The sequence below is a fragment of the Eretmochelys imbricata genome, chromosome 3 (assembly GCF_965152235.1).
Source record: "Eretmochelys imbricata isolate rEreImb1 chromosome 3, rEreImb1.hap1, whole genome shotgun sequence".
In the NCBI taxonomy this organism is placed as follows: Eukaryota; Metazoa; Chordata; order Testudines; family Cheloniidae; genus Eretmochelys; species Eretmochelys imbricata.
In genome coordinates, this window is record NC_135574.1 from 182,885,964 (window position 1) to 182,913,861 (window position 27,898).

At 41.7% G+C, this 27,898-nt stretch overlaps 1 protein-coding gene across 4 annotated transcripts in view; it reads right to left on the bottom strand.

Annotated features, from left to right (window-relative positions):
* Positions 1–7,592: 7,592 nt before the first annotated feature.
* PPP1R21 (protein phosphatase 1 regulatory subunit 21) overlaps positions 7,593–27,898 on the bottom strand; it is a 61,849-nt gene continuing 41,543 nt past the window's right edge. Inside the window, exons 15-22 of one of the 4 annotated variants that reach the window (XM_077813903.1) lie at positions 25,381–25,533; positions 23,351–23,443; positions 20,772–21,008; positions 18,258–18,293; positions 17,687–17,803; positions 16,247–16,345; positions 12,522–12,647; positions 7,593–9,410 (exon numbers count right to left, since the gene is read on the bottom strand). In XM_077813903.1, the coding sequence (XP_077670029.1) occupies positions 9,381–9,410; positions 12,522–12,647; positions 16,247–16,345; positions 17,687–17,803; positions 18,258–18,293; positions 20,772–21,008; positions 23,351–23,443; positions 25,381–25,533 (891 nt within the window). In that variant the 3' untranslated portion in view covers positions 7,593–9,380. The other 3 variants (XM_077813902.1, XR_013345743.1, XM_077813905.1) reach the window with 3 other exon arrangements.

Below are 27,898 nucleotides of genomic sequence, written 5' to 3' on the forward strand. Positions count from 1 at the left end.
AAGCACCTCAAGAGCCAGCTAATACACTATGGCACAGGAGGCTGGCTCTCAAGCAAGTAGGTCCCAAACCACTGGAAGACAGCAAAGATCATGGACAGATAAAAGACTTACCTTTTGTAACTGTTGTTCTCTGAGATGTGTTGCCCATGTCCATTCCACTGTAGGTGTATGTGTTTGCCACATGCACTGGTGCCAGAAGTTTTTCCCCTCAGTGGTATCTGTAAGGGACCAGCTCTGGTGTCCCTTGGAGTGGTGCGCATATGTGCCAGTATAAGGGATGCCACCAGCTCCCCCATCCCTCAGTTCCTTCTTGCCCGAACTCTGACAGAGGGGAAGGAGGGTGGGTAATGGAATGGACATGAGCAACACATCTTGAAGAATAACAGTTATGAAAAGTAACCATCTTTTCTTCTTTGAGTGCTTGCTCACGTCCATTCCATTGTAGATGACTCCCAAGCAGTACCACCAGAGGCAGGTGGGAGTTCATTGATGTGTCGATTGCAACACAGCTCTGCCAAAGCCAGCATCGTCTCTGGCTTGCTGGGTGGTAGCATAATGCATCAAGAACATGTGTACTGGAGACCAAGTAGCGGCCTTGCTGATGTCCTGGATAGGGACATGCTCCAGGAAAGCAGCCAAAGATGCCAGAGCCCTAGTTGAGTGGGCCTTCACTATAGGTGGAGGCACAGCCTGTGCCAACTCATAACAAGTACGGATGTAGGTTGTGATCCAATTCAAAATCCTCTGAGAGGACACGGGAAGGCCCTTAATCCTGTCAGCTATTGCAATAAAGATCTCGGCCGACCTGCGAAAGGGCTTGGTGTGCTCCAGGTAGAAAGCCAGGGCACACCTGACATCTAGGAGTGTGCAGCCACCTCTCCTCATTGGTCATGTGAGGCTTTAGTCAGAACACTGTGAGGAAGATATCCTGGTTGACATGGAAGGGCGACACCACCTTTGGCAAGAAGGCCTGATGGGGCCACAGCTGGATCTTGTCCTTGTAGAATACTGTGCAAGGGGGCTCCAAAGTGAGGGCTTTCATCTTGGACACCCATCTCGCAAGATAATAGCTACAAGGAATGCAACCTTCCACGACGTGGGAAATGGAACAAGAAGCCATAGGCTCAAAGGGCAGATCATGAGTCTGGAGGGAACCAGGTTGAGCTCCCACTGGGGAACCAGGTCCCGGATCAATGGAAAGTCTTTCTAGGACTTTCAGGAACCTGATCGTCATCTCATGCGAGGATACCGATTTACCCTGGATGTGAGGATGGAAGGCCGATATGGCTGCCAGGTGCACCTTGATTGAAGAGAAGGTGAGGCCCTGGAGCTTTAAGTGAAGCAGGTAATTCAGGATGGACTGCAGAGTCGACTGGATCAGGGAGATACTCCACTCCGACACCCAGCAGAAAGGCTTGCACTTTGCTAGGTAAGTCACTCTGGTGGAGGACTTTCTGCTCTCCAAGAGAACTTGCTGTACCTGACTAGAGCAGACTTGTTCCTCTAGATTCAGCCACGCAGCATCCAAGCTGTGAGGTGGAGAGAGGCCAGGTTTGGTGCAGGAGCCGACTGTGATCCTGTGAGAGAAGGTCCGGGCAGCTGGGAAGTGGCCACAGTGCTGCTACGGCCAGGTCCACGAGCATGCCGAACCAATGCTGGCGAGGCCATGCTGGGGCAATCATAATGAACTATGCCTTGTCGCTCTTGATTTTTGAGAGGACTTTGCTAATGAGTGGAATTGGCAGGAAGGCGTACATCAAGGCTCCTGACCATGACAGGAGCAAGGCACTGGAAAGTGAGCCTCTGTCGAGGCCTTACAGAGAGCAGAACTGATGACACTTTGTTCTGTCTGGTGGTGAACAGGTCCACTTGGGGAGCTCCCCACTTCTGGAAGAGCATCCTGACAACCTCCAAGTGAAGGGACCACATGTGGTGAGAGAAGGACCTGCTGAGGCATTCTGCCAGCGTGTTCCAGACGCCGGGGAGGTGCGAGGCTTCCAGGTGGATTGCATGCTGAATGCAGAAGCCCCATAGACAGAAGGCCTCCTTGCACAGAGCCAACGAAAGAGCTCCCCCTGCTGTTGAAGATGGAGGCCGTTTTGTCTGTCAACACCGGCACCACTCGACTGGACAGTTGGGGAAGGAAGACACCGCAAGTCAGACAGATGGCTCTGAGCTCCCCGATGTTTATATGTAACGTGAGCTCCATAACCCGAGTCCGCAGTGTATCGAAATGCGCTCCCCAACTGAGGTCGAACCACATCTGAAATCAGGGAGACTTGTGGGCTCACAAACAGCACGCATTTCAACATCAGAATCGGGTTGGACCACCATTGCAGGGAGGCAAGTACCTGCGGTGGGTTCGCGATGACCTTGTCTAGGTGATGTCTGGCCGGGCAGTAGACTGACGCCAGCTATACCTGGAGGGGACACAGCCTGAGTCTCATATGGCAGAATGCACGTATATTGTCTGACATGTGTCCCACTAGTCTGAGACAAACCTGGGCAGTGGTGAGCGGATGGGCAGTGATGCTGGCAATCAGATCTGACACTGCCTTGAACCTGGCCTCTGGCAGGAATGCTCTGTCTCGGGTAGAGTTGAGTACCAGTCTGATAAACTCTATCCTTTGGACCGGGATAAACATTGTTTTTTGTTCATTTATTAACAGGCCCAGAACTTGACAAGTGGCTTGCAACTTCTCGACACTGTCTGTGTCCATGAAATATTGATATGTGAAAGTAAGCGTCTTTCAGATCAAGGGCAGTGTACCAGGCTCCCGGATCCAGGGAAGGAATGATGGAAGCCAGGAAGACTATACGGAACTTCAACTTTTTGAGATACTTGTTGAGGCTCAGCAGGCCGAGGATAGGGCATAGACCCTCCTTGGCCTTTAGGATCAAAAAATAGTGGGATTAAAACCCTTTCTCCTTCAAAGGCAGAGGGACTTCCTCCACAGACCCCACCCGCAGAAAGCCTTGCACTTCCTGAGTGAACAGATGCTCATGAGAAGGATCCTTGAAAAGGGATGGGGAGGGAGAGGGGAGAATAGGGGATAGAAGTAAACTGGAGGGTATACTTCCCTGCTATGGTGCTGAGGACCCACTGGTCCAATGTTATAAGAGGCCTAGGCAGGGAGGAAGGAAGACAAGCAGTTGGAAAAAAGCAGGGGTGCTAGATCCAGGACACAGGTTGGAAGGTCGCCCTCGAGCGCACCCTCAAAATGCCTGCTCATTACCTGGCTAGTTGTGGGTAGAGCTTGAGTGAGCTGAGGGGACCAGCTGTTGGCCTTGCTGGTGCTTGAGCCCTTGCCCTTTCTGCGGAAGGGCACTGTTCGGAAATGGCCCCCAAACCTGTGGAACTGCTGCAGCTTGAACCGCTTTCTCATAGGCGCTCGCATGTAAAGGCCCCGCAAATGCAAGGTAGCCCTAGAGTCTTTCAGGCCATGTAACTTGCTTTCTGTCTGTTCTGCGAACAGTGCCAGGCCGTCAATAGGGGAGGGTCTGGATGGACTGCTGAACCTCCACTGACAGGCCCAACAACTGCAACCAGGTGTCTCAGAGAAATGGCCAAGGCCGTGGTCCAGGCCACAGAGTCTGCCACATCTGAGGCCGCTTGGAGGGCTGCCCTGGCCATAGCTCTGCCTTCATCCAGAATAGCCAGGAACTCCTTCCCGGGCTCCTCTGGTAGTGAGTCTGCAGTCTTGACCACGGACTGCCAAATGTTAAAATCATAATGGCCAAGTAGGCTGATACCACCAGTGAGCTTGGAACAGGGGGTGTATATAGGTATTCAAATCCCTTAGCAGGGACATAATACTTCCTCTCTGCCCACTTGGAGATGGGGGCGGGGAGGAGAGAGTTTGCCACAAGGCCTTGATCAGCTTTACACTCCCTCATGGACTGGCAATGTTACCTTGGAGGGGGCTGCTGCGTTTAAAACATCAAATATGGAGTTGGAGGGTTCTGCTAACTGCTCAGCCACCAACTGCAGGTTAGATGCCATCCTCAGCCACCTTCTTTAGAAGCTCCTGGTGAGCCTTTACATCGTCCTGGAGAACCGTGTGGGAAGGTCCCGCTATTGCCTCATCAGGTGAAGAGGATGAGGAGGCAGGTAACGGCACATGCGTCACTTCATAGCCTCAACCAGGGGAGCCTCAACCAAGGCTGGCTGACCCTGGGGACCTTGCTCTGACTCCGCTTCTGAGTCCGGGAGCAGGCGGGAGACTGTTGCCAACCGTTTCTCAGATGCCCCTGAGAGTGATCAGTGCCCCTGTGATGGTTGGGGAAACCCCCAGGGGTTCCATAGCTGCCAGGGAGCCATCCATTGGCTCTGGTGCCATAAAACCACTGGTGGTCCAATGGGAATATCAATGCCCCTGGTGGGTGGCCTTGGCCTGCAGGAAGATCTTCCTCCTCACTCTCCAAGCCTGAGGAGGGAGACTTGTCTAGGGGACCACACCAGTACCAAAGCTGCCTATCTACCCCATTCCCGTCACCCCTCTCTCCCCATAGGTCTCCACTGGTCACCTGTACCAGGAAGACTGCTCTTGGTGCCGTGCCTCCAGTGACTGACAGCAGCATTCAGCGGATCGGCAGCGGTACTAGCAATCAACGCCTCATGCTTTGGGAGTGGTGCCACTCTGTGGACTGGGATTGGGAATGGGAGCGAGAGAATCAAAGTCTCGGCTCAGGAGAACATCAACATGCCTGTGGGGATCCATAGCAGCAAACTGGAAACTGGCAATTCTACCCTCCAGAGTGGTACCCCAAATTTGGGGTTTGACTCAAACACTCCAGGGACCAGTGTCAGGACTCCGGGGACTGGTGACGCGCCTCCACATGTCTGTGCCAGACAGCCAGCAACCAGTGCTTGGATCCGGGGGAACGCTGCCTGGAGTCTGGAGAACGACGCCAGGCACCCTGACAGGTATAGAATCACAGAATATCAGGGTTGGAAAGGACCTCAGGAGGTCATCTAGTCCAATCCCCTGCTCAAAGCAGGACCAATCCCCAATTATTTTTTTTTGCCCCAGATCCCTAAATGGCCCCCTCAAGGATTGAACTCACAACCCTGGGTTTAGCAGGCCAATGCACAAATCACTGAGTTATCCCTCCCCCCAATCCGGGGGGGTCTGGTGGCACTGCTCAGGCGAGCACTGGTGGGACACCCCCTGCATCAGGGAATGGTGCCTCACCGATGGGGACTGCTGGAAAGGTAAACCTGCCCTGGGACCCCTCGAATAGGGCACTTTGCTAGCCAGCATGGGAGGCACAGGAAGGGACTATAAGTCCTTAGCAGCCTGAAAGGCCTTTGGTTTGAAAGGCACAGCCAGGTGCCACATGCCTCCGCTGCTTCCCGGGCGGATTTTTAAGGGGGCTCGACAGATCGAGTGCTGGAGCCTGGCCACCGTCCGGAGGGGAGGAACTGCCCCACCTGGGTCTTTGCTCTCCTCTGGCTCTCTCCTCCCTTTCACGGGACATAGGAGAATGCCCTCTCCCGGCCTTTCTTTGCTTTTTAGCCAGTACCAGGGATGGGGATTGGTGCCAGCCAGAGGCCAGTGCTGGCAGCGCACACTGCACTGATGCCACAGTGCTTGGAGCGGAGTCTATTCTAGCCGGCTCCGAGGCTGGTGAGAGGACCAACTCCACAAGAAGTGCTCTAAGTTGAATGCCCCACTCCTTTATGGTTTATGGCTTGAAACTTTTACAACTGTGACACTTGTCACACACATGGGTCTTCCCCAAACACTTCAGACAGCTTTGATGGGGATCACTGACTGGCATACTTTTTTGCGGCATCACAAGGCTTGAAGCACAGGGATTGGGGCATGCCCCATCCCTAGGCTAAGTCCTGTAGGGGACTAACTATTTTTAACTTATGCACTGAGGGAACTAATAAACTATACAAACTTTCTAAGAGCTACATACAGAGAATCACAACTAGGCACAGTTGAGAAGGAAAGCTTGCTAAGGCAAGGAGACATTCCAGCACCATCACTGGCGGTAAGAAGGAACTGAGGGAGAGGAGAGCTGGTGGCGCCGCTTATACTGGCGCATACATGTGCCACTCCAGAGGGCACCAGAGCCGGTCCCTACAGAGACCACTGAGGGAAATCTTCCAGCACTGGTGCATGTGGCAAGCACACACATCTACAATGCAATGGACATGAGCAAGCACTCGAAGAAGAATGGAACATGCTCCTAACATGAAACTCTGCTTATTGCACAGCAGCATTAACTTCAGTTTCAAAGTTGTCACCCCAGAGGGTGTTTAACAGCAATTAAATAGAGGTGACAAAAATATGCCTTTGTCACTCAGATTATTAGATCACAAATAAAAAGTTTGGGTGGCTTTTTAATAATGTGAAAGCAGTTTTTTATTAACCTCAATCTTCAATGCACCTTTTATTAAACTTTCCAAAAACATCACCTTCTAGCAGAGTTTAAGCTTGGGAAAGTTCAAAGGATCTTTTCACAAAGTTTTAAGAAAGTAGAAAGGATGTTTGAGTGCGACTATGTGTGCAACCTCCATTAAACAGTGAGTGACATAAACACTATAAAACATAAATGTAATGATTTGATTTGGAGACCCAAAACAGGGTAACTAAGGTGTGTCTCACTGCAAGGCGACTTCAAGGAAAGAAGACAAGCATATGTTGCCTCTCAGTGCTACTCTATTTACAACATGGAGAAACAATTCAGAGTCAAGATTACTTCTAAAAATATGAGAAGGAGTACTTGTGGCACCTTAGAGACTAACAAATTTATTTGAGCATGAGCTTTCGTGAGCTACAGCTCACTTCATCGGATGCATTCAGTGGAAAATACAGTGGGGAGATTTATATACATAGAGAACATGAAACAATGGGTGTTACCATACACACTGTACAGAGAGTGATCACTTAAGGTGAGCTATTACCAGCAGGAGTGCGGGGGGGGGCGATGGGATGGACCTTTTGTAGTGATAATCAAGGTAGGCCATTTCCAGCAGTTGACAAGAACGTTTGAGGAACAGTCGGGGGGGGGAGTGGGGGGAGAGGGAGAAAAAGTTTTACTTTGTGTAATGACCCATCCACTCCCAGTCTCTATTCAAGCCTAAGTTAATTGTATCCAGTTTGCAAATTAATTCCAATTCAGCAGTCTCTTGTTGGAGTCTGTTTTTGAGGTATTTTTGTTGAAGAATTGCCACTTTTAGGTCTGTAATCCAGTGACAAAAGAGATTGAACTGTTCTCCAACTGGTTTTTGAATGTTATAATTCTTGACATCCGATTTGTGTCCATTTATTCTTTTACGTAGAGACTGTCCAGTTTGACCAATGTACATGTCAGAGGGGCATTGCAGGCACATATCACATTGTTAGATGTGCAGGTGAACGAGCCTCTGATAGTGGCACTGATGTGATTAGGCCCAATGATGGTGTCCCCTGAATACATATGTGGACACAGTTGGCAATGGGCTTTGTTATCTTGCTGGAACATAGCTCTTCCTATGTGCTTGTCCTTGAGGACTTTGCTATCCTTAAAACAGTTGCTGGTAAGAGGCAGTACACAGTCTAGACAAGTACACTCAAAAAAGGAATCTCAGCAATAGCAAATTTGTGACTTGGATTTTATTTTTTATTATGGACTCAGAATACACATTGACTTGGCTAACATTCCAGAGTGAATCTTGCATTTAGGATAGATAAGTGCCATATTATCCATTATGGAATAGAAGTTCAGTGTAAAACATTTAACAACACTGATTTTTGTCAGACACTATGCTGTGGAAACCTGTGGTTAGAGCTGGTTGGGAATGTGACAATGTTTTTTTCACTGGAAAATGCAATCCATCAAAACAGTTCATTGCTATTCTGGGCTTGAGGTCTCAATCTTTCCTGTTCCACTTGGCATAAATAAATATTCATTAGAGCAAGGACTTGAACCCGATTCTCCCACTTGCCCAGTGGGAGCCATAATCACTAACTAGAGAGTCAGAGTCACTTTCTCTGACCCAATGTTTATTCAAAGTGGAAAAGCTCCAACAGGAGAGAGACCAACCACATTCCAAAATGGCCAACTGCCTGGTGGGTTGGGAACTCATCTGGGATGTGGGAGATCCAGGTCCAAATCCTTGCTGTGCTTAATTTGGAGCAGAAACTTGAACGCAGGTCTTCCCCTGCCCATATGAATGCGCTGAACAACCAGGTTGCTCTAGGGTAGCCTCTCATTTATCAAAAGGTTTCAGCTTCATTTCAATGCTAACTCATGAAAATAGAGGAGGGATGGGAAAATCGTTTCATGCCCACCTCTGTGGTATTAGACTGTGCTGAAAATCTTATGAGAGATTTACAGGCTTCCTAAATAAATTACAATTATGAGTAAACAAGTATAAAACAGATATTTTTTTAAAAGTCAGTCCATTAGGGAAACTTCTTCATAATACCATAAAATGTTTTAACTACTTTGCAAATTCAGTGTTTAAGTCATCTATGAATTAATAACTTCTAGAGAGTAGTAGATCAGCCTACTCTGTGAGCTGTTACATTGCTGAGACACAGGACTTTAACAAAAAAAACTTTGTTCCTTTACAACATTTTATGCTCATTTTTTGCTCTAGATTTTACAAGCAAATTTTTATACCAGCACATTTTAAAATACAAACAAAATTCCCCAACAAGTCTTTAATGCAGTTTCATGAGCACTTCTTGATTGAGCTACTTGTCCTCTCGAGTTCAAAATCCAAGTACGAGAAACTGAAGTTTCCAATATTGCATATACCCCAAACAAGACTGAGCCAGTTCACTTTAAGTTTGAGTTTATTGACATCAGCTTCCCTAAGCAACCATCCCAACTAATTCAGAAGATATGAGAACAGGAGGTAACAATAAATTTACACAAAATGCACACCTTGCATGGCCAGAAACATTACATTTTCAAATCAATCTGGATACTTTTTTTTTTTTTTTTTTAAAAGAACAGCAAAGAATGGCATGTATGAATGCTGACAGTTTAAACATTTTATCCAGAAACACACTTCCGCACGGATACCAAGTTTAACCCATATTTTGAATTTGAAAATATACATAAACTTTATTAGATTACATTAAAATCTAATTTCAAAAAGTGCACAGTAAAAACAACCTAAGGGAATTCTGATGCAAGTTAATCATGGAGTGAAAATTCTTTGTTTTAACTGTCAACATTAAATTTTGTCTGTTTTACTGGTTACAAGTTCTAAACGTGTCAAATTCATATATGGCACCAAATGACTTATTACTAGGTCAAAACCATCTCTGTTTCCTTTTAAGAGCTAGCTCAAGAGGGTGACATTGAATTTTCAGCATCTGCAATTCTGTGTAGCAGTAGCAACATCCGAAAGACAGTTGATTGACCGTAAACTACCGACTTTTGTTCTTTCTGGAATTTCCCTGTAGTGAAAAACAAATAATGCACGGGAGAACATAATTCATATGAAAATAACAAACAGGAGCAAATCTGATGCCTAAATCACTACCTATACAGAGAAAACATTACAAAAGAAAATGAAACATAGGAGAAAAAAAGTCATTAAATTTCAAAGAGAAAGAAGAAAAGAAAGCTTCTGTATTTAAAATTTTGTATCTACTCTATAAATTCCCATTACACTTGTTATAATGGAGGGAAGAAAGGATTACAGCTTTCATAGTCATCAAAACCACAAATATTTTATTCTAATTAAAAGCTAGAAGAAAGGCACTGGAATTGTGTCCATGTTCTCAAGATTATACCATCATTCAAATGCTGTGAAGGCAAGTGAGTTTTTACCAGTAAATGGTACTTGTTTCTAATAAAAACCGTACAGGATAATTATCCAAAGGAATAAATACTGGGAATTATTTTGTATCAATTTTTCTTAAGAAAACAGCGACCTTATCATATTTTAGCTGGTTTTAAACAGGATATTTACAGCACAGTCTGGAGAAGAGTTCTAAATGTATCATTTTCCATTAATAGGATGTCAGTAATTTCAAAATGCACGTCTATTTGCAGGAGTTCATAATTTAATTGTTTTAAGCAGAACTGGTTAAATGTTGGCAGAGAGTTTGATGCTTTGTTATTTCTTGCTGCTTTGACTGGGAAACAAAACCCTCCCCAAATGTATAACTTTCACTTTGGCATGCTTCCATATTTAAAAGGGCCTCATTTTAAGTGAAATTGTCAAGTTACTGCTTGAGGACCTATGGTTATGGGGGAAGGAGGGTGTTCTTTACTTTTCAAATGTTTCAGACATTGTTATTTTAATAAGCAAATTACAGCATTTGTGCAGTGACTATTTTCCACAGGGATTTTTTAAAGTTATAAAATGGCACAAATAGTCTCCACGAAAGGAGAGACAACCAAGAGGGCATCCTTGTGCTTTTGTATTATGATGGTATTATGACTTCAGATCCTGTTAAAGTAACATTGTTAAAGGGACACTATTGTTACAATTTATATTTAAAACAGATTTACCTGTATTAACAGTGAGATCTTAGATAAATTAAAATAGCTTAAGTTCATTTTAGATCTGTTTTGTACTTTTTGCTCAGCAGACTAATTTTATTTTTGTTTTAGATTGAAATGGATTAAAATTTCACTTTCTGGTATTTAGACTACAGACCGGTCAGCCTCATCTCTCTCCCTGAAAAAAATCACGGAGCAGGTCCTCAAGGAATCCATTTTGAAGCACTTGGAGGAGAGGAAGGTAATCAGGAACAGTCAACATGGGCAAGGGCAAGTCATGCCTGACCAACCTGATTGCCTCCTATGATGAGATAATTGGCCCTGTGGATATGAGGAAAGAGGTGGACATGATATACCTTGACTTTAGCAAAGCTTTTGATAAGTATCCCACAGTATTCTTGCCAGCAAGTTAAAGAAGTATGGGATTGGATGAATGGACTATAAGGTGGATAGAAAGCTGGCTAGATTGTCAGGCTCAATGGGCAGTGATCAACGGCTTGATGTCTAGCTGGCAGCCGGTATCAAGCAGAGTACCCCAGGGGTTGGTCCTCGGGCCGGTTTTCTTCAACATCTTTATTAATGATCTGGATGATGGGATGGATTGCACCCTCAGCAAGTTTGCAGATGATACTAAGCTGGGGGGAGAGGTAGATATGCTGGAGAGTAGGGATAGGGTCTAGAGTGACCTAGAGAAATTGGAGGATTGGGCCAAAAGAAATCTGATGAGGTTCAACAAGGACAAATGCAGAATCCTGCACTGAGAACAGAAGAATCCCGTGCACCGCTACAGGCTGGGGACTGACTGGATAAGCAGCAATTCTGCAGAAAAGGACCTGGGGATTACAGTGGACGAGAAGCTAGATATGAATCAGCAGTGTGCCCTTGTTGCCAAGAAGGCTAACGGCATATTGGGCTGCATTAGTAGGAGCACTGCCAGCAGATCGAGGGAAGTGATTATTCCCCTCTATTTGGCACTGGTGAAGCCATATCTGGAGTACTGCATCCAGTTTTGGGCCCCCCATTACAGAAAGGATGTGGACAAATTGGAGAGAGTCCAGCGGAGGGCAACAAAAATGATCAGGGGGCTGGGGCACATGACTTAAAAGGAGAGGCTGAGGGAACTGGGCTTGTTTAGTCTGCAGAAGAGAAGAGTGAGGCAGGGGATTTGATGGCAGCCTTCAACTACTTGAAGAGGGGTTCCAAAGAGGATGGAGCTTGGCTGTTCTCAGTGGTGGCAGATGACCGAACAAGGAGCAATTGCCTCAAGTTGCAGTGGGGGAGGTCTAGGTTGGATATTAGGAAACACTATTTCACTAGGAGGGTGGTGAAGCACTGGAATAGGTTACCTAGGGAGGTGGTGGAATGTCCATCCTTGGAGGTTTTTAAGGCCCGGCTTGACAAAGCCCTGGCTGGAATGATTTAGTTGGTGGTGTTGGTTCTGCTTTGAGCAGGGGGCTGGATTAGATGACCTCCTGAGGTCTCTTCCAACCCTAATCTTCTATGATTCTATGTGTGAAAACAATGAGAAACAAGAGCAGTTAACTTTTCAACTGGATCATTGGGATGAGAGAAAGAATAGCAGTTTTAACACAATATATTGTAACTATGGAGGAGTGACCATAAAGAATATCCCAAATGAATGCTTACAGTGTGACTCTCTGATCTCCTCCACCTTCCTGATCATCCCTCCATGTGCATTTTTTTTTAACAGTATGTTTTATTTTTAGGTAGCTGAAAAATGGTACTGCTCTTATAAGAAGTCCCCTTTGGAAGCCTAATCTGGTGTGGGGAGGATGTAATAAGCTCTCTACAGTTAAGAGTGCAGGGAACGACATAGTTTATAACTACCAGTCATTTCCAGATTCCAAGTTAGCTTCTAAAACTCTCACTCACCTGGATCAGTAGGGATAGGGCTTGAGATTTTCATGCCAAGTGGCTCAGAATAAAAATGAGCTAGTAACTTCACACTCTACTTGCTACTGCTTATATCACTGCAGCCTGCAGAAACCCAGGCTGCAGATCATGCCCAAAGTAAAATACAACACTTGGTAACTTACCTTACTCATTTTTAGTGTATCAATTTCTTCCCTTTGTTTAGATAAGGTTTCATTCATACTGCATAGATGGTCACTCATCATACTTAGCTGATCTTCATAGCTTCTTTTGGTGGTTGTCAACTCATCCTGTGGAGTGAATGAACAGTAGCTTTCAGCTTTGCCCAATATTACAGTAGCATATTGCTCATGCAGACATGTAAGTTGTCCAACAAAGCTGCTAGGTTGACCAAACATGTGCGCTTAAAGAAATTGCTTATGGAGAAAAGCAACTATGCAAAAATTTAAATGGAAAAAAGACTCGGTAGTTTTCTTATATCTTCAAAACTTCATCCCTCACTCTCCCCCACTATCACCTCCCAAAATTTATTTTATTACACTATTTTATAGATCATCTAACTAAGGGTTTAACAACATGGGACAAAAATCACTGAGGCTAAAACCCAGTTTCCAGCCCAGGTGCAATTGTTTTTATTTATCAAGTTCTGCTTAACATTCAGGACTATATGTTTAAAAATAACTGTGCGCCAGCCAGTATGCTTTTTAAAAAAACAACAATTTGTTAGATAATTGTGGATGAATAGTTTGTGTGAGGTTTTTTGGGGAGGTATATGGATCTTTACAGATATGTACTGAGGGTGCACTGTTTTAGAAGAAATTCAGTTTTATAATTATGTCTATTTGCCACCACCAGAGAAATTGTCAAATTTCATCTTACAAGAACTTCACAATGAAAAGAGTTCAGATAAACACTACATAAATCCTGGTCTTGAAAATATACCATGCATAGAAATCCTAACAAACACAAATAGGTGATCCAAAACCTCCATTAAGAACATGGGAAGATAGAACTGGGCCCTAAAGGACAGTAATATTAAATATCTGTATATACAGAGTCTTCAGTGTGGTATCTGAATATGTAAGAAAAGTAACAGTTAAAGATTAAGGACTGCAGGACCATATCCTCTCTCATTCTGAGAATGCTCACTGAATTCAAGGGAACTATTTGTATGGGAGTCTGGGCTGCACAATCATGTCACATCATTAATACCTTGAAATCATACAGTGATTCATTAAGTCACTGGAGAATTTGTGGATAATTTCTATCCTACTGGTCTTGTTTACGGAGGTTAGGCATAGTACTAGCAATTTAAAAAAGTTTTGCATCAGAAGTCAAGTACTTTAACAGCTACTAATAAAAGTCTACCATTGTAATCATTACTCCAATGGATGGCAAAATGGCAGTCCACTAGCCATATGCCAAAGAACACTAAACGGGCAGCTAGTTGACAATATTACCATACTGTTCTCCTTTTATATGTGATGTAATCTTCAAGTAGTAGTAAATGAGGACTGCACTAAGTCAAATGGAATTTTATTTAAAAATCTTATCTTGCTGCAGTGAATGCCAAAGATCAATGTAAGGCTGTTTCAGATGTACATCATCAGTTTGACATCAATCTGAAATACACGAAAGATATTTTTATATTTCAGATGTGATAGAGGCATATAAAGTGACATTCAAAAAGCTAAAAGAAAGTATTTTTTCATGGGCGTCACTATCATAAAACTTGTGCAAAGTCACCTTTGCAAGTTTGAGAGAATAAGATGTGCATTACCTATAGAACAAGGTGCATTTAAAAAAAATTTAGGCCATAGCTATGACTTTAGGAATGTCAATATTAGGACTGGGAACAAGGTAGCATGAAGTATTTCCTAGGGTAACCACAAATGTTAGAGAGCCTATTCTTCTACTCAAATTCAGCAATTTCCAGTATTGTCATCATTAACTGAAAGCCTGATAACAGCCACGTGCTTATTATTATTTTAAATCAGTTGCTCTCAACCTTTCCAGACTACTGAACCCCATTCAGGAGTCTGAGTTGTCTTGCGTATCCCCCAAGTTACACCCATTTAAAAATTACTTGCTTACAAAAATCAGACAAAAATACAAAAAAGCGTCACAGAACACACTAAAAAATTGCTTACTTTCTTATTTTTAGTATGTAATTACAAAATAAATAAATTGGAATATAAATAGTGTACTTACATCTCAATGTATAGTTTATACTGCTCTATATACAAGTCATTGTCTGTATGAAGTGTTAGTTTGTACTGCCTTCGCTAGTGATTTTTATGTAGCCTGTTGTAAAACTAGGCAAATATCTAGATGAGATGATGTAATCCTAGGAAGACCTCTGAGTACCCTAAGGGGTATGACACATACCCCTGGTTGAGAACCACTGTTTTAAGTGATGGCTACTTACTGTGCTCTCAGTACAAATTCAAGGGATGTAAAGAATTAAAATGTTTCATAGATAATTCATTTATCTTTAATACTTGTATTGAAAAGCAGGCCACGTGGTTACATTGTTCAATGCAAAGGCCTCACATTGCACTACTGAATAGGTCCTGACCATCTCTTGAGTCATGGGTATGTGCGTCCTGCATTGGCAACCCTGACAAACTGTCACCCCCTTTCATGGTTCTATATTACTAGATGGTCTCAATCACAAAGTTGCTTTTTAGTAAAATTGTGAGTTTACTGATGAAGTATCTAAAAAGGGAATTATGGGATTCATTTTACATTCCACATCTCAATTAAGAAGCCTCCCAACTTACCCAATGATAAAGAGGACTATGATGATGTGAAGGAGAAATTAAATGAGATGGTTCAAAGCCAGAAGGAATACTACACAGTAGCAACTACCACTCATATGGAAAAATAGCTTCCTTCCTCAAACTTTTCCAAGCCAAAAATGTTGGTTTGTTTAAAAAGTAAAGAATCATCTTCTCATTACAGTTAGCACTGGTTTGAACTCACTGAATATAGAGGGGAGTCAGATAAGTTAAACCTCTCTAAGTTCCTGTTTACTTATGTATTTACAATTTTCTCTTTTCTCATTCTCTCAACTATCTTGGTTCAGTTCTCTGGATTTTAAGTGCAAATGGTGCGCGGTGCATTTTTGCAGAGCAGTTTTTCAAGGAACTAAAACTGACACGTCCACAGTCTGATAACCATGGTTAAAAATTACTTATTTTATTAAGTTGCCATGTGGGTTTTATAATAACACACCATCAGTCTTCCAGGGGAAAAAAAAAATAAAGGCTGAAATAGTCTTAAAAATCCCAGCTGCTAGGGAGGATGCCCCAATGTACATTTATGATTCTGGGTTTTACTGGGAAAGTGTGAGACGCAATTACATATATTCACAGCCTCTCTGCTAGCTAAGTTCTTGTATGAAGTGAAATTGACTTTTCTATTTTAAAGCGCTCATTGAGCAAGAGCCCTGTCAATTTCTCCTCTTCAGCCAGCCTATTAAAATGCAGTGTGGCAAGAGGAGAGAAGGGACAGTAGATGCATATACATTATAATGTTTTGCCCCCAGCCAAGCAGCTGGGATTTAACCATAGTTTTGGAAGCAAAAAACAAACAAGGATAATAAAGGGTAAAAGGGACAATATTTGCACGAGATATGTTTACATTAAAATGGTATCTCAGTTACTCTAAGTATTTTCTCTATTTTTTAAAATATATATACCCCATTTAATACTCAATCTTTGATAATTTTAAACATGTGCATTAGTGGGTTTGGTCTGCAATTCTACTCGCATGCCATGACAGTTTTCACACTTAGCATGGGACGTACATTGGGTTTTATGTTTTTCCACCCACAACTATCTTATGGAGTGTGTCCATCAAATTGCTTAGCTAACATTTCACTTGCCTGTAATCTACTGATGCTTTGACTAGCTAATTTCATCTCCTCCACTAGTGATTCCTTAGACTTCTCAGCTAATGATAATCTTTTGGCAAGCGCTCGGCACTATCAAAGAAAACAAAAATAAATCAGTTAGTCAGGAGAGTATTGTACATAGCAAATTATTTGAGGCAGGGTTTTTTAAAATCTAAATGTTTGGGCCTTTCAAAATGTAAAGTTTTTGGTTTACAGAAATAAGCTTTTATACAAAACTTCACAAGCTAAACAGTAATTTAACATTATAAAAAACTAAAGTTTCAGGTTTTATTTATTTTATAGACAAGCACCTGACATTTTAGCACTATTGGTAGAAAAGAATATCTGAGATCAGAAGGATCTATTAATTTTGTTTGAAGAAAATATAAAAAGAAAAACGAATGAGATCTCAAGATGCCATGCACATGCACATATTGCTTAAATGTCAGTGTGGAAGGATGGTTCTTTCACATTATCTCATTATCTGCCATGCCAATAACAGTTGTGCACATTAAAGCTGACAAAGCAAATCTAACCAAACATGGGGCATGTTCTGCAGGTGTTTCTGGCAAAATTGCTCATCCTACTGAGGAGCATGTATCGAATTCTAAAATTAAATGCAACAAATGCTTGAAAACATTTCTCAGCTTGCAAAGAAGTCAAGCAAGCCAAATTGTACAACATTCTACAATTTTTAGGTGAGAGGTTAGTTCTAGTACTTCATTATCAAATTGCTAAATTCTTTGAAATTACTGTAGTTTGTCACATTAAGCCAGGGCAGTGGAACAGCATGCAGGGGCTAGCACCCCTACAATAGAAATATTGAGTTAACTCGTACATGCCAAGGAGGAAGGCGTGTCAAAACGGGACCCAGAGGGGCTAGAGCGGCCACTGCGGGGACCAGGATTGGGCTGGGGAACAGGGAGCAGCTGCTGCAGTGCAGGGATTGGGTTGGGGAGTGGGACCCAGAGGGGCTGGATAAGGCCCAGGTAGGAACCTCAGTAATCAACTTCCCAGCCTGGAGCCAGCTTCTCTCCTCTCCTGCCCAAGTCTCAATATCTCCCCCTGCCCCACCTGGCATTAAGGCAAGGACTTAAATTCAATTCTATATACTTTGGTAGCTAAACCAGCAATAAAACAGGTGTATAACAACAACCTATATCTAGGCGACTTAAAACCAATGTGCTTTCTTATTACCAAATGCAACTGATTAACAAGTGAGCAATTATTAAAAATTAAGAAACTGATGCAACACACAGCAAATACAGCCTTTTATGAATACTACCCCAAAACCAACCAAACTGCAGGAACAAATTATCGGATAGATTGTCCATGGTGTTTTGGTAGGAGTCTGCCGTTCCTAACATTGATCTATAGAAAGTTCAGAAAGGAGTGACTGTTTTCAGTACAGAAGATTGACTGGATACTCACCTCAGCATGAAAATGTACTGACTTGCTGTCAGCCAGCTGTAGGAGAGACGTAAGTTCGACTATCCTTGCCATATAGTGATTTTTTATCAAGTCTTCACGGGACTTATCATCTAGAGCCTGAAGAGTGAGAGCTCATGTGATCAAACAATTAACATGACTTTATCTTTACTAGAACTAAAGCCATAACCTAGATCTTTATATAGGAAAAAGTTTTTTTTCTAAGTGGCAAGTTGTCCAAATCGGATAGACTATCTATAAAGCATGTAAAATTTGATTTAGTCATGGACAGAACACCAGGCCATAAATTTTTGTTTATTGTCCATGACTTTTACTAAAAATACCCATGACTAAATCTTAGCCTTACCAATAGGAAATGATGAGTTTCAGATAGTCTTAGGGAAAAGTTATTGCGCAAGAATTCATTCTTACCACATTGTACAAAATTACTCTAGGGGTCTCCAAGTAACTGACAGAGTAACTTGGTTATGCACAAGTTTTAGTATTTTCTGAATTATACATAGTATAAATCTTTATTACATATCATTATATGTAATAAACAGTCATAAAGTACCTCTTTGTTGTCAGTAGTCATGGTCAACATTCCAATCTAGAACAAGGGAGAAAATAAAAAACTCAACTGTAAAACAAGACTCCACTCCACTAGGTCACTTTGACACCTAGTTATAAAGAAAAGCAATAAGGTGATTAAATTTTTTAAATTTAAAATCTCAAAGACTGCTACAAGTTATGAGACTTTGCTCATACATGAGCAATTCGTGAGGGTGCAACACTAAACTAACTTTTTAGAAGTAAAATTTTCTAATTAAATTATACCAGAGTACTAGATGCACAGTATTTACTAATATTTCACAGTGAAAATTTACAAATAGTTACAGTATCCAGGATACTTAAGGATTTTTCCCTTCAGTATAGATAAAGGCTAAACCAAATACTTATGGAAACCTTGTGCAGAGTTATGAAGCTAGCTGCTGACTAGCCAAGGAACTAATGAATTTTTTTAATTTTCCTTTACACAGACCAAGGATCAAGTGAAGAATGATCCCACCTAACATTAGCCAATACTACTAGTGAGACTGATTATAATATCTCTCACAATTTATTGCAAGAAATAGACAAATCAAGTTCCACTGTACTAAGATACTTCCTTAGCGCCTTCTTTAGGTGACAGTTACAACTACACTGCATACAACAAATTGCATTGGCAGTTTGTTTGAATGAGAGAGATCACAGAAAAAAATATATTAATAGGAGTTCTAATAAATTCAAGATGGACTTCATCTTCAAGTAGTATATCAGTAAAATGCTAGGGCATCCCCCAGAAGTAGCATGCAACCACTTTGCCCAACGGCTGTGGAAAATGGGAAAAGGCTACAGCATTCTGGGCTCATGGGGCTAAAGAAGCGAGCCCAAGATTTACATATGGCTTCTTTAGATGCGGGAATAAGGAATGTGAAATCAAGAGAAGAAGCTGAGACACTGAAAAGAAGAAGAGTGCACATTGCTTGTATCCAAGAGACAAAATGGAGAGGGTCGAAAGGAAGAGTGACAGCTAATAAAAGTTAGAATAAATATTTAATGTTATATGTGGATGTGTGCCACAGGTCAGTTTTATGATTGAGGAAAAGGAGGAATTCCAGATCAAGATGGACCAAATAAATGAAATACCACAAGCTGAGTATTTGATTATCGGAGCAGATCTCAACAGACATGGGGGAGAACATAGTGAAGGCTATGACAACCATCACAGAGGATGAGGCTTTGGAACCACAAATGAAGCTGCTGAGGATACCTTAGGTTTAGCCAGAATCCATGGCCTGATTGTCAAGAGAGAGGGAGATTTAATTACATAGAGAAGCGGTGCCAAGAAGTATCAGATCAAATCACTTCCTGACTAAAGGAAGAGATCTTTTATTATATATATATAATTTAAATACCCCAGTTCAGTGTTGGGCCATGATAGGAATGTGGATGCAGATGTTGGAAGCCACATGAAGAGTGCTTGGTATAAATGGACCAAGTTGACAGGAATTCTCTGCAGTAGGAATTTTGTAAGTAAATTAAAGGCCAAAGCGTATAAGATTATGATTAGGCCAGCCCTGAAGTATGGGTCAGAATGCTGGCCAATGAGGAAGAGAAAAACTACTTTACACTGCCAAAATGAGAATACTCAGATGGACGCAGAGTAAGACAAGAGCTGATAGGGTACGCAATAAAATGGTACAAGCAGTGATGCAGGTAGCCGCCATTGTGGAAAAGGTCAGGGAGTATTGACTGAGATAGCTATATCATGTGAGAGGTTTGCCAGAGAGTACAACAGCTAGTAGTTATGGGACAAAGACCACAAGGAAGACTTAGAAAAAGGTGGCTCAAGACACTGAAGGAGAACATGAGAAAGGTTAATTTCAGCTTGGAAGACACTTGACAAGAATGCTTGGAGATAAAGAACACGAGCCACCGACACTGAACAACAGGACAAGCCAAAGGCAAAGAAAGTTAATTCTGTTATAAGCTATAACTGTTATAAGTAATCACAGATCCACGTTATTCAATATAACAAATATACATCATCAGTTCAAGGAAGCTATCCTAGTTACAATTTATTAGCAGATCATGAATTTGATATATTACAGGTTAAGCAGCATTTGTATCTTCCAACTATGCTTAAGTAGTCTAAAAATATTGTCTGTAAGAGAAATGTAAATATTTCAGGACAACTCTAAGTAAGTTACCTGTTGCAGGATATCAGCTCTCTAAAAATCAGAATCAAAAGTATACAAAGTCAGTTCTTTACATCTCCTGCCAATGTGACTTTTGTGGACCTATAAGTAATATTAATGAAGTTGCAGAACAAGACAGGTGTGTCTAAAAAAACCAAAAGTACAAAAAACAATCACTAAGGTCTCCACTCTGCAGGAGACATCACCTGTCAACTTGATTTGGACTCAAAACTGCTTTAAATTTAATTTAGATGATTTCATAATTAAAACCTCCAATGATATTGTTCCATTGATCAAACATTACCACACACTGAGAAATAAAAGGATCTGAGGAAAAAGTCACTTACCAGACTCATTCTTTTAACAGGCTCCCTTGAAGTCTTTTTTATGGCTTCTTCCTTCTCTTGTTCAGCTGCATTCAGCAGAACAGAATTTTCTGGCATAGGCTCAATCAACTGTCCACTAAGTGAGCTCTTTAGCTTTTGGTTTTCTTTCTCTAACTTAATTTTGGCTAGCTGGGCCTCAAGCATCCAATGTTCCTTTTCCTGCTCCAGTTTTGCAATCTTCTCCAAACTTTGCTGGACCTTAAGGAAAAGTTAACAGTGTTTGAACTGTAGAATGTGAAGTGTTGGGAATTAAATTAAGAGTTACCCGAAGACATATGGTCTAAGTAAACGAACGAGATTAGATGGTACAGCAGGTTAATGCCAAAAGGCCCAAAGTTTTAGGTTTAATATGCTTAGGTCACAAGTAGAATATGTTTAATTGTTTCAACTGGTCCCTACTGGATAAATGTTCACATCACAATATTTGGCACAATTGGCAATCTTCTATTAAGGGGGATCCAGGGCTAGAATAGCAGAGTAGTTGTAGGTCAGGATTAGAAGAACTGCGTGTGGAAATTTGAACAGCAGCATGCCTGGCTCCAGCCAGCCATTTCACAGCTTTAAGATTTGCGAGCTGATAACAAATGTTGCAAAAATAAAGGCAATAAACAAAATACAAATTAAATTTATGGGCTGCAATCCCTCAAGAGCCATAGAAAAATATTTAGTCTTGGAAAATTCCACATACATTTAAACGCCTCTTCCCTAGTACACTCTAAACAAGATCTTTTCCATTTGTTAAAAGCTCATTAACAACCCACAGCTTTCTCTGAACTGATCAGGTAGTTAATATCTAGAGCAGGTGTTCTCAAACTTCATTGCACCATGACCCCCTTCTGACAACAAAAATTACTACAAGACCCCAGGAGTGGGGACCGAAGCTTGAGCCTGCCTGAGCCCCGGTGCCCCAGGCCAGAGGGCCAAAAGCTGTACCCCAAGGGGTTCAGCCCTGGGGAAGGGGGACTGTAACCTGAGCCTCGCCTTCAAGGGCTGAAACCAAAACCTGAGCCCTGCCACCCAGGGCTTCAGGCCCAGCAAGTGTAACACCAGCCAAGGCAACTCCATTAAAATGGGGTCGCGACCCACTTTGGGGTCCTGACCCACAGTTTGAGAACTGTTGATCTAATGTGGTTAGCCTCTGCTTTAGCTTGGCCCCAGTCTATCCAAACTAGCCACTACCTAATCCCTAAAGTTTGACATATACTCAGCATATGGATCTCAAGAGAACAAATTAAACTTTGTTTAGCTTCCTCTTGCCCCAGAGCTTCTCCCAGCTTACAGATCCTCTATGACACTTCATAATTCATTTTTTCCTGCTAGTGACCATTTAAGATGCATAGAATGCATATTTTAAATTCCAAGTAATCAAATAGTAGATGGAATTAAGAATCCCTTCAGATAAATATACTTTTACATAATCTTACCTCCTGAATGCAGGAATACAGTAAGAATGGTAATGCCAGATCAAACACACCATACATCTGAGAATAAGAGCTAAACACACATTTGTGAACTGAAGGAGGACACAGTTGACTGGAAAGTAAAGTTATGAGAAATAGTACAATGTCCAAAATATCATTTCTTTAAAAAACAGAGAGCAAGAAATGACCAAATTGAACAGGAAATGCTAAACACATACTAGACGAAATTGCATACATTTTGCGTTTCTTGCCAAATTAAGTATTCTGTAAAAAATAATCTGATCTCATGTTTACAATGGAAAATTAGCATAATGCTGCCGTTGAAGTGGCCTATCCTAAAGTATTGTGTTATGGGAAAGAAAACTCCACTCTTTCTGGATACTGTTTGGCCGTAATACAGAAACCTACTGTTCACTGTAAAGTGAACAAATGGGAAATCTACAATCCAATCTGAAGTCTCAAACTGAGGAGGGACATTTGTTTTATCAAGTAACAACCCCTCTGATAATTTCTTGCATAACAGTGCAGCGTATCATTCTGAGGAATAAGATACTCATCCTGAATCAAAGTATTGTACAGCTCTTTATTTACTTTGTCAAATGGGTTTCAGTATTTGGTGGTGCAATGACAACATTCTAATTAAAAATGTAACTTCAGGTGGGTGATAAGTAATTAGGTTGTCATATCAGTTCTTCCTTCTCAGAAGCGCACGCAAACTTCATTTTAGTGACCAGGCACAAGTTTCCATCTTTGTAGTTTGTGCTAGGCTCAAACCAAATCAAATTCCCTTTTCCATCCCACATCTATAATTCCAGAATTCTCTTTACTAAGAGGTTACGACTGTCTTCCTACTACAGAAATGTGAACTAGACATTCAAATGAAGAAGGCTCAAGACAAGTTCTCCCTAATAAGAACAGATTTTATACATCAGCTTGCAACTAATTACAGAAATGGTGAAGCAAGTATAATCTGTTAGTGTTTACAGATAAAAAATTGAAATTTTAGATGTATTTATAACGTACTAATTTGAGTTAGTCTGTGTGACCTTTAGACATAACACTTTTTTCTAATAAAAACAGTGTGCAAACACATATTTGTCAACATATATACAAGAATACCTGCTGTGCAAGACCTTCTCTACTTTCTGTGGAACTCAGAAGAACTCTGCGATTGGCCAAAGCCTCTTCATAAGGCACTGAATCCGAACAGGGCTATAGCCAAAGCAACAGCAAAAACTTTCACAGTAAATCAGGTTATATATTTTCCATGTTCTTTTCTTGTTCTCCTCCTCCCTGCCTCCCCACTGTCCTTAGAATCATCACAGAATATCAGGGTTGGAAGGGACCTCAGGAGGTCATCTAGTCCAACCCCCTACTCAAAGCAGGACCAATCCCCAACTAAATTATCCCAGCCAGGGCTTTGTCAAGCCTGACCTTAAAAACCTCCAAGGAAGGAGATTCCACCACCTCCCTAGGTAACCCATTCTAGTGCTTCATCACCCTCCTAGTGAAAAAGCTTTTCTTAATACCCAACCTAAACCACCTCCACTGGAACTTGAGACCGTTACTCCTTGTTCTATCATCTGAGACCACTGAGAATAGGATAGATCCCTCCTCTTTGGAACCCCCTTTCAGGTAGTTGAAAGCAGTTATCAAATCCCCCCACCTTGCTAAAAACAAGGTGAAGAGTTCTGCTTCGCATGTTTAATATTTCTTTCATTTGGTTTCCCTATCTGCTAATACAAACCACTTGGGTCTCCAAGGAAGGCAAGATGATTAGTACAGTACACATGCCACTTAGGACATGTCTGAAGTCTGCTTAACTGGGACATCCCCCAAGGAATCAATGTAAGCTTTTTTGGGAGATTCAGTGGTGCTTGAATCTTTTTGTTTAGCAGGGTTCATTATTTGCAAAAAGAAAAGGAGTACTTGTGGCACCTTAGAGACTAACACATTTATTTGAGCATAAGCTTTCGTGAGCTACAGCTCACTTCATCGGATGCATACTGTGGAAAGTGTAGAAGATCTTTTTATACACACGAAGCATGAAAAAATACCTCCCCCCACCCCACTCTCCTGCTGGTACACATTGTGTCATACACATTGTAAGGAGACTCCTTACAATGTGTATGACACAATGTGTACCAGCAGAAGAGTGGGGTGGGGGGAGGTATTTTTTCATGCTTCGTGTGTATAAAAAGATCTTCTACACTTTCCACAGTATGCATCCGATGAAGTGAGCTGTAGCTCACGAAAGCTTATGCTCAAATAAATGTGTTAGTCTCTAAGGTGCCACAAGTACTCCTTTTCTTTTTGCGAATACAGACTAACACGGCTGTTACTCTGAAACCTGTCATTATTTGCAAAGCACTTTTTCATCCTTATATACAAATTTTGTGTTTCCACTTTATACTGTTTTTGTCAGTTTCCCTCTCTACTGTATTTCTTTGAAGGGACTGGCAATGGTTAAAGTTCACATTCCACATGTATGTTCCTGGCTAGTCATATGGAAAGAACAAACCACATACACAGGTGGGCTACCTTTCTAGCAGCCTTGCAGCTGATCCTACTGGTGAAACTGGGCAAACAGTTAAGATCAGAACTTGCTCTCAACCCAGGGTGTCTGCCACCCGCACCCATCAGACAACAGCATTACAGTAGAATCTCAGCGTTACGAACACCTTGGGAATGGAGGTTGTTCGTAACTCTGAAATGTTCATAACTCTGAACAAAACATTATGGTTGTTCTTTCAAAAGTTTACAACTGAACATTGACTTAATACAGCTTTGAAACTTTACTATGCAGAAGAAAAATGCTTTCCCTTTATTTTATTTTTTTAGCAGTTTATGTTTAACACAGTAGTGTATTGTATTTGCTTTTTTATTATTTTTGGTCTCTGATGCTGCTCAATTGTGTACTTCCAGTTCCAAATGAGATTGGCCAGTTCATAACGCTGGAGTTTGCAACTCTGAGGTTCTACTGTACTATTAAAATGGTTCTGATAACCATTAATTCTTGTTTCATGGGGCAGGAAAGTCCATTCCATATGGCATCCTGATTAAGAGGATTCTATTGTCTAAGGTAACTGAATTAGACACTATCCTTTGCCTTCTCTCCTTGAATGTAAATGTTAGCTGAACACACACACCTTCTTTAAAGATTTCATGTAGGCAACTGCTTTCTTCTTGTACTGGAGCATACATTCAGCTGATAGAGGGCTCATGAACTCTGTCCCTCCCTTAGGCCCATAGCTCAATGAAGCAGTGAAGTGGTCTAAGTTGTTGCTAAAGAATGAGGCAATCTAGACAGGTCAAGAAAGATTTTTTACTTTAAATAAAAAAAAAAAATGGCAGAAACAACAAAAGAGCTACTTCAAAAGAGAAAACAGTCATGGAACTGAAGTTCATAGTAAAATTGCAAGTACAAATTTATTAGGGGCTTTACAAAACTTACATATTGCACAGGCATGAACTAAACAAAGATCATTCGCAATTGTGCCTGCTCCCCTATTAAGCATGTATCTTTGGCAGTACTGCGATGTATCACAACATTAGCAAACTAATATGCAAATAGCTTTTTAAAAATGGATCTAGAAATTTTAGAATATATCAGATCTTTACAAGAACTGTCAAGCAATTAAAAAATTAATCGCAACTAATCGCACCGTTAAACAATAAAAATACCATTTATTTAAATATTATGGATTTTTTTACATTTTTGAATATATTGATTTTAATTACACAGAATACAAAGTGTACAGTGCTCACTTTATATTTATTTATTACAAGTATTCGCACTGTAAAAAAAAATAGTATTTTTCAATTCACCTAATATAAGTACTGTAATGCAATCTCTATCATGAAAGTTGAACTTACAAATGTAGAATTATGTACAAAAAACTGCATTCAAAAATAAAACAATGTAAAATTTTAGAGCCTGCAAATTCACTCAGTCCTACTTCTTGTTCAGCCAATTGCTCAGACAAACAAGTTTGTTTACATTTGCAGGAGATAATGCTGCCCATTTCTTGTTTACAATTTCACCAGAAAGTGAGAACAGGCGTTGTAGCTGGCGTTGCAAGATATTTACGTGCCAGATGCACTAAAGATTCATATGTATCTTCATCTTCAACCATTAGTCCAGAGGACATGCTGATGATGGATTCTGCTTGATAACAATCCCAAGCAGTGCGGACTGACGTGTTCAATTTCATTATTTGAGTCAGATGCTACCAGCAGAAGGTTGATTTTCTTTTTTGGTGGTTCAGGTTCTGTAGTTTCTGCATTGGAGCGTTGCTCTTTTAAGACTTCTGAAATCCTGCTCTATACCTCATCCCTCAGGTTTTGGGAGAGGCTTCAGATTCTTAAACCTTGGGTCAAGAGCTGTAGCTATCTTTCATAATCTCACATTGGTACCTTCTTTGCTTTTTGTGAAATCTGCAGTGAAAGTGTTCTTAAAATGAACATGCGCTGGGTCATCAACCAAGATTGCTATAACATGAAATATACGGCAGATTGTGAGTAAAACCAGAGCACACATACAATTCTGCCCCAAGGAGTTCAGTCACAAATTTAATTAATTAACCGATTTTTCTTAATAAGTGTCATCAGCATCGAAGTACGGCCTCTGGAATGGTGGCTAGAGCATGAATGGGCACACAAATGTTTAGCATATTAGCACGTAGTGTGATGGGGCAAGGCCAGATGGCTCTGGAAAAGTAGTGGGAGATAGATATATTAGCTCCAGGCTAAACAAATCCCTGGTACCAGGATAAGTGAAATGGCAGCTGCTCCAGGTCAATTAAGACACCTGGGACCAATTAAGAACTTTCCAGAAGCTAGGGAGAAGGCTAGGTTGATTGGGACACCTGAAGCCATTCAGGGGCTGGCTGAAACTAGTTAAAAGCCTCCCAGTTAGTCAGGTGGGTGTGCATGTCAGGAGCTGTGGGAGGAAGTTGCGTTGTTGGAGAGGCTGAGTAGTACACATCATATCAGGCACAAGGAAGGAGGCCCTGAGGTAAGGGTGAAGTGGAGCTTGAGGAAGTGAGGGCTGCTGAGGGGGAAGTAGCCCTTTTAGAAACATAACATGTTTCCCTGGTCAGCTACCATAGCTGATACTATTAGGGTACCTGGGCTGGAGCCCGGAGTAGAGAGTGGGCCCGGGCTCCCCACCCCCCCACCTTTGCCCCCTGATTAATCACTGAGACTTGGAGACAACAGAGACTGTGCAAAGAAGGATAACTTCTCCTCATCTCCCTCGCTGGCTTATGATGAAAATGGCTCAGTAGACTGTGACCCTTGTCTCTAGAGAGAGAAGGGTTACGTGGAGGGTCACAGTGAGCCTCTGAGGCTAGCGAAATCTGCCAGGAAACACGGGACCCACGGAGGCAAGGACAGAGCTTTGTTACAGTAGATACCTTGCAATGCCAGCTACAAAAGTGCCATGTAAATGCCTGTTATCACTTTCGGGTGACACTGTAAATAAGATGATGGCAGCATTATCTCCTGTAAATGTAAACAAACTTGTTTGTCTTAGCGATTGGCTGAACAAGTAGGAGGACTGAGTGGACTTGTAAGCTCTGAAGTTTTACATTGTTTGTTTTTGAGTGCAGTTATGTAACCAAAAAAAAAAAATCTACACTTGTAAGTTGCACTTTCACAACAAAG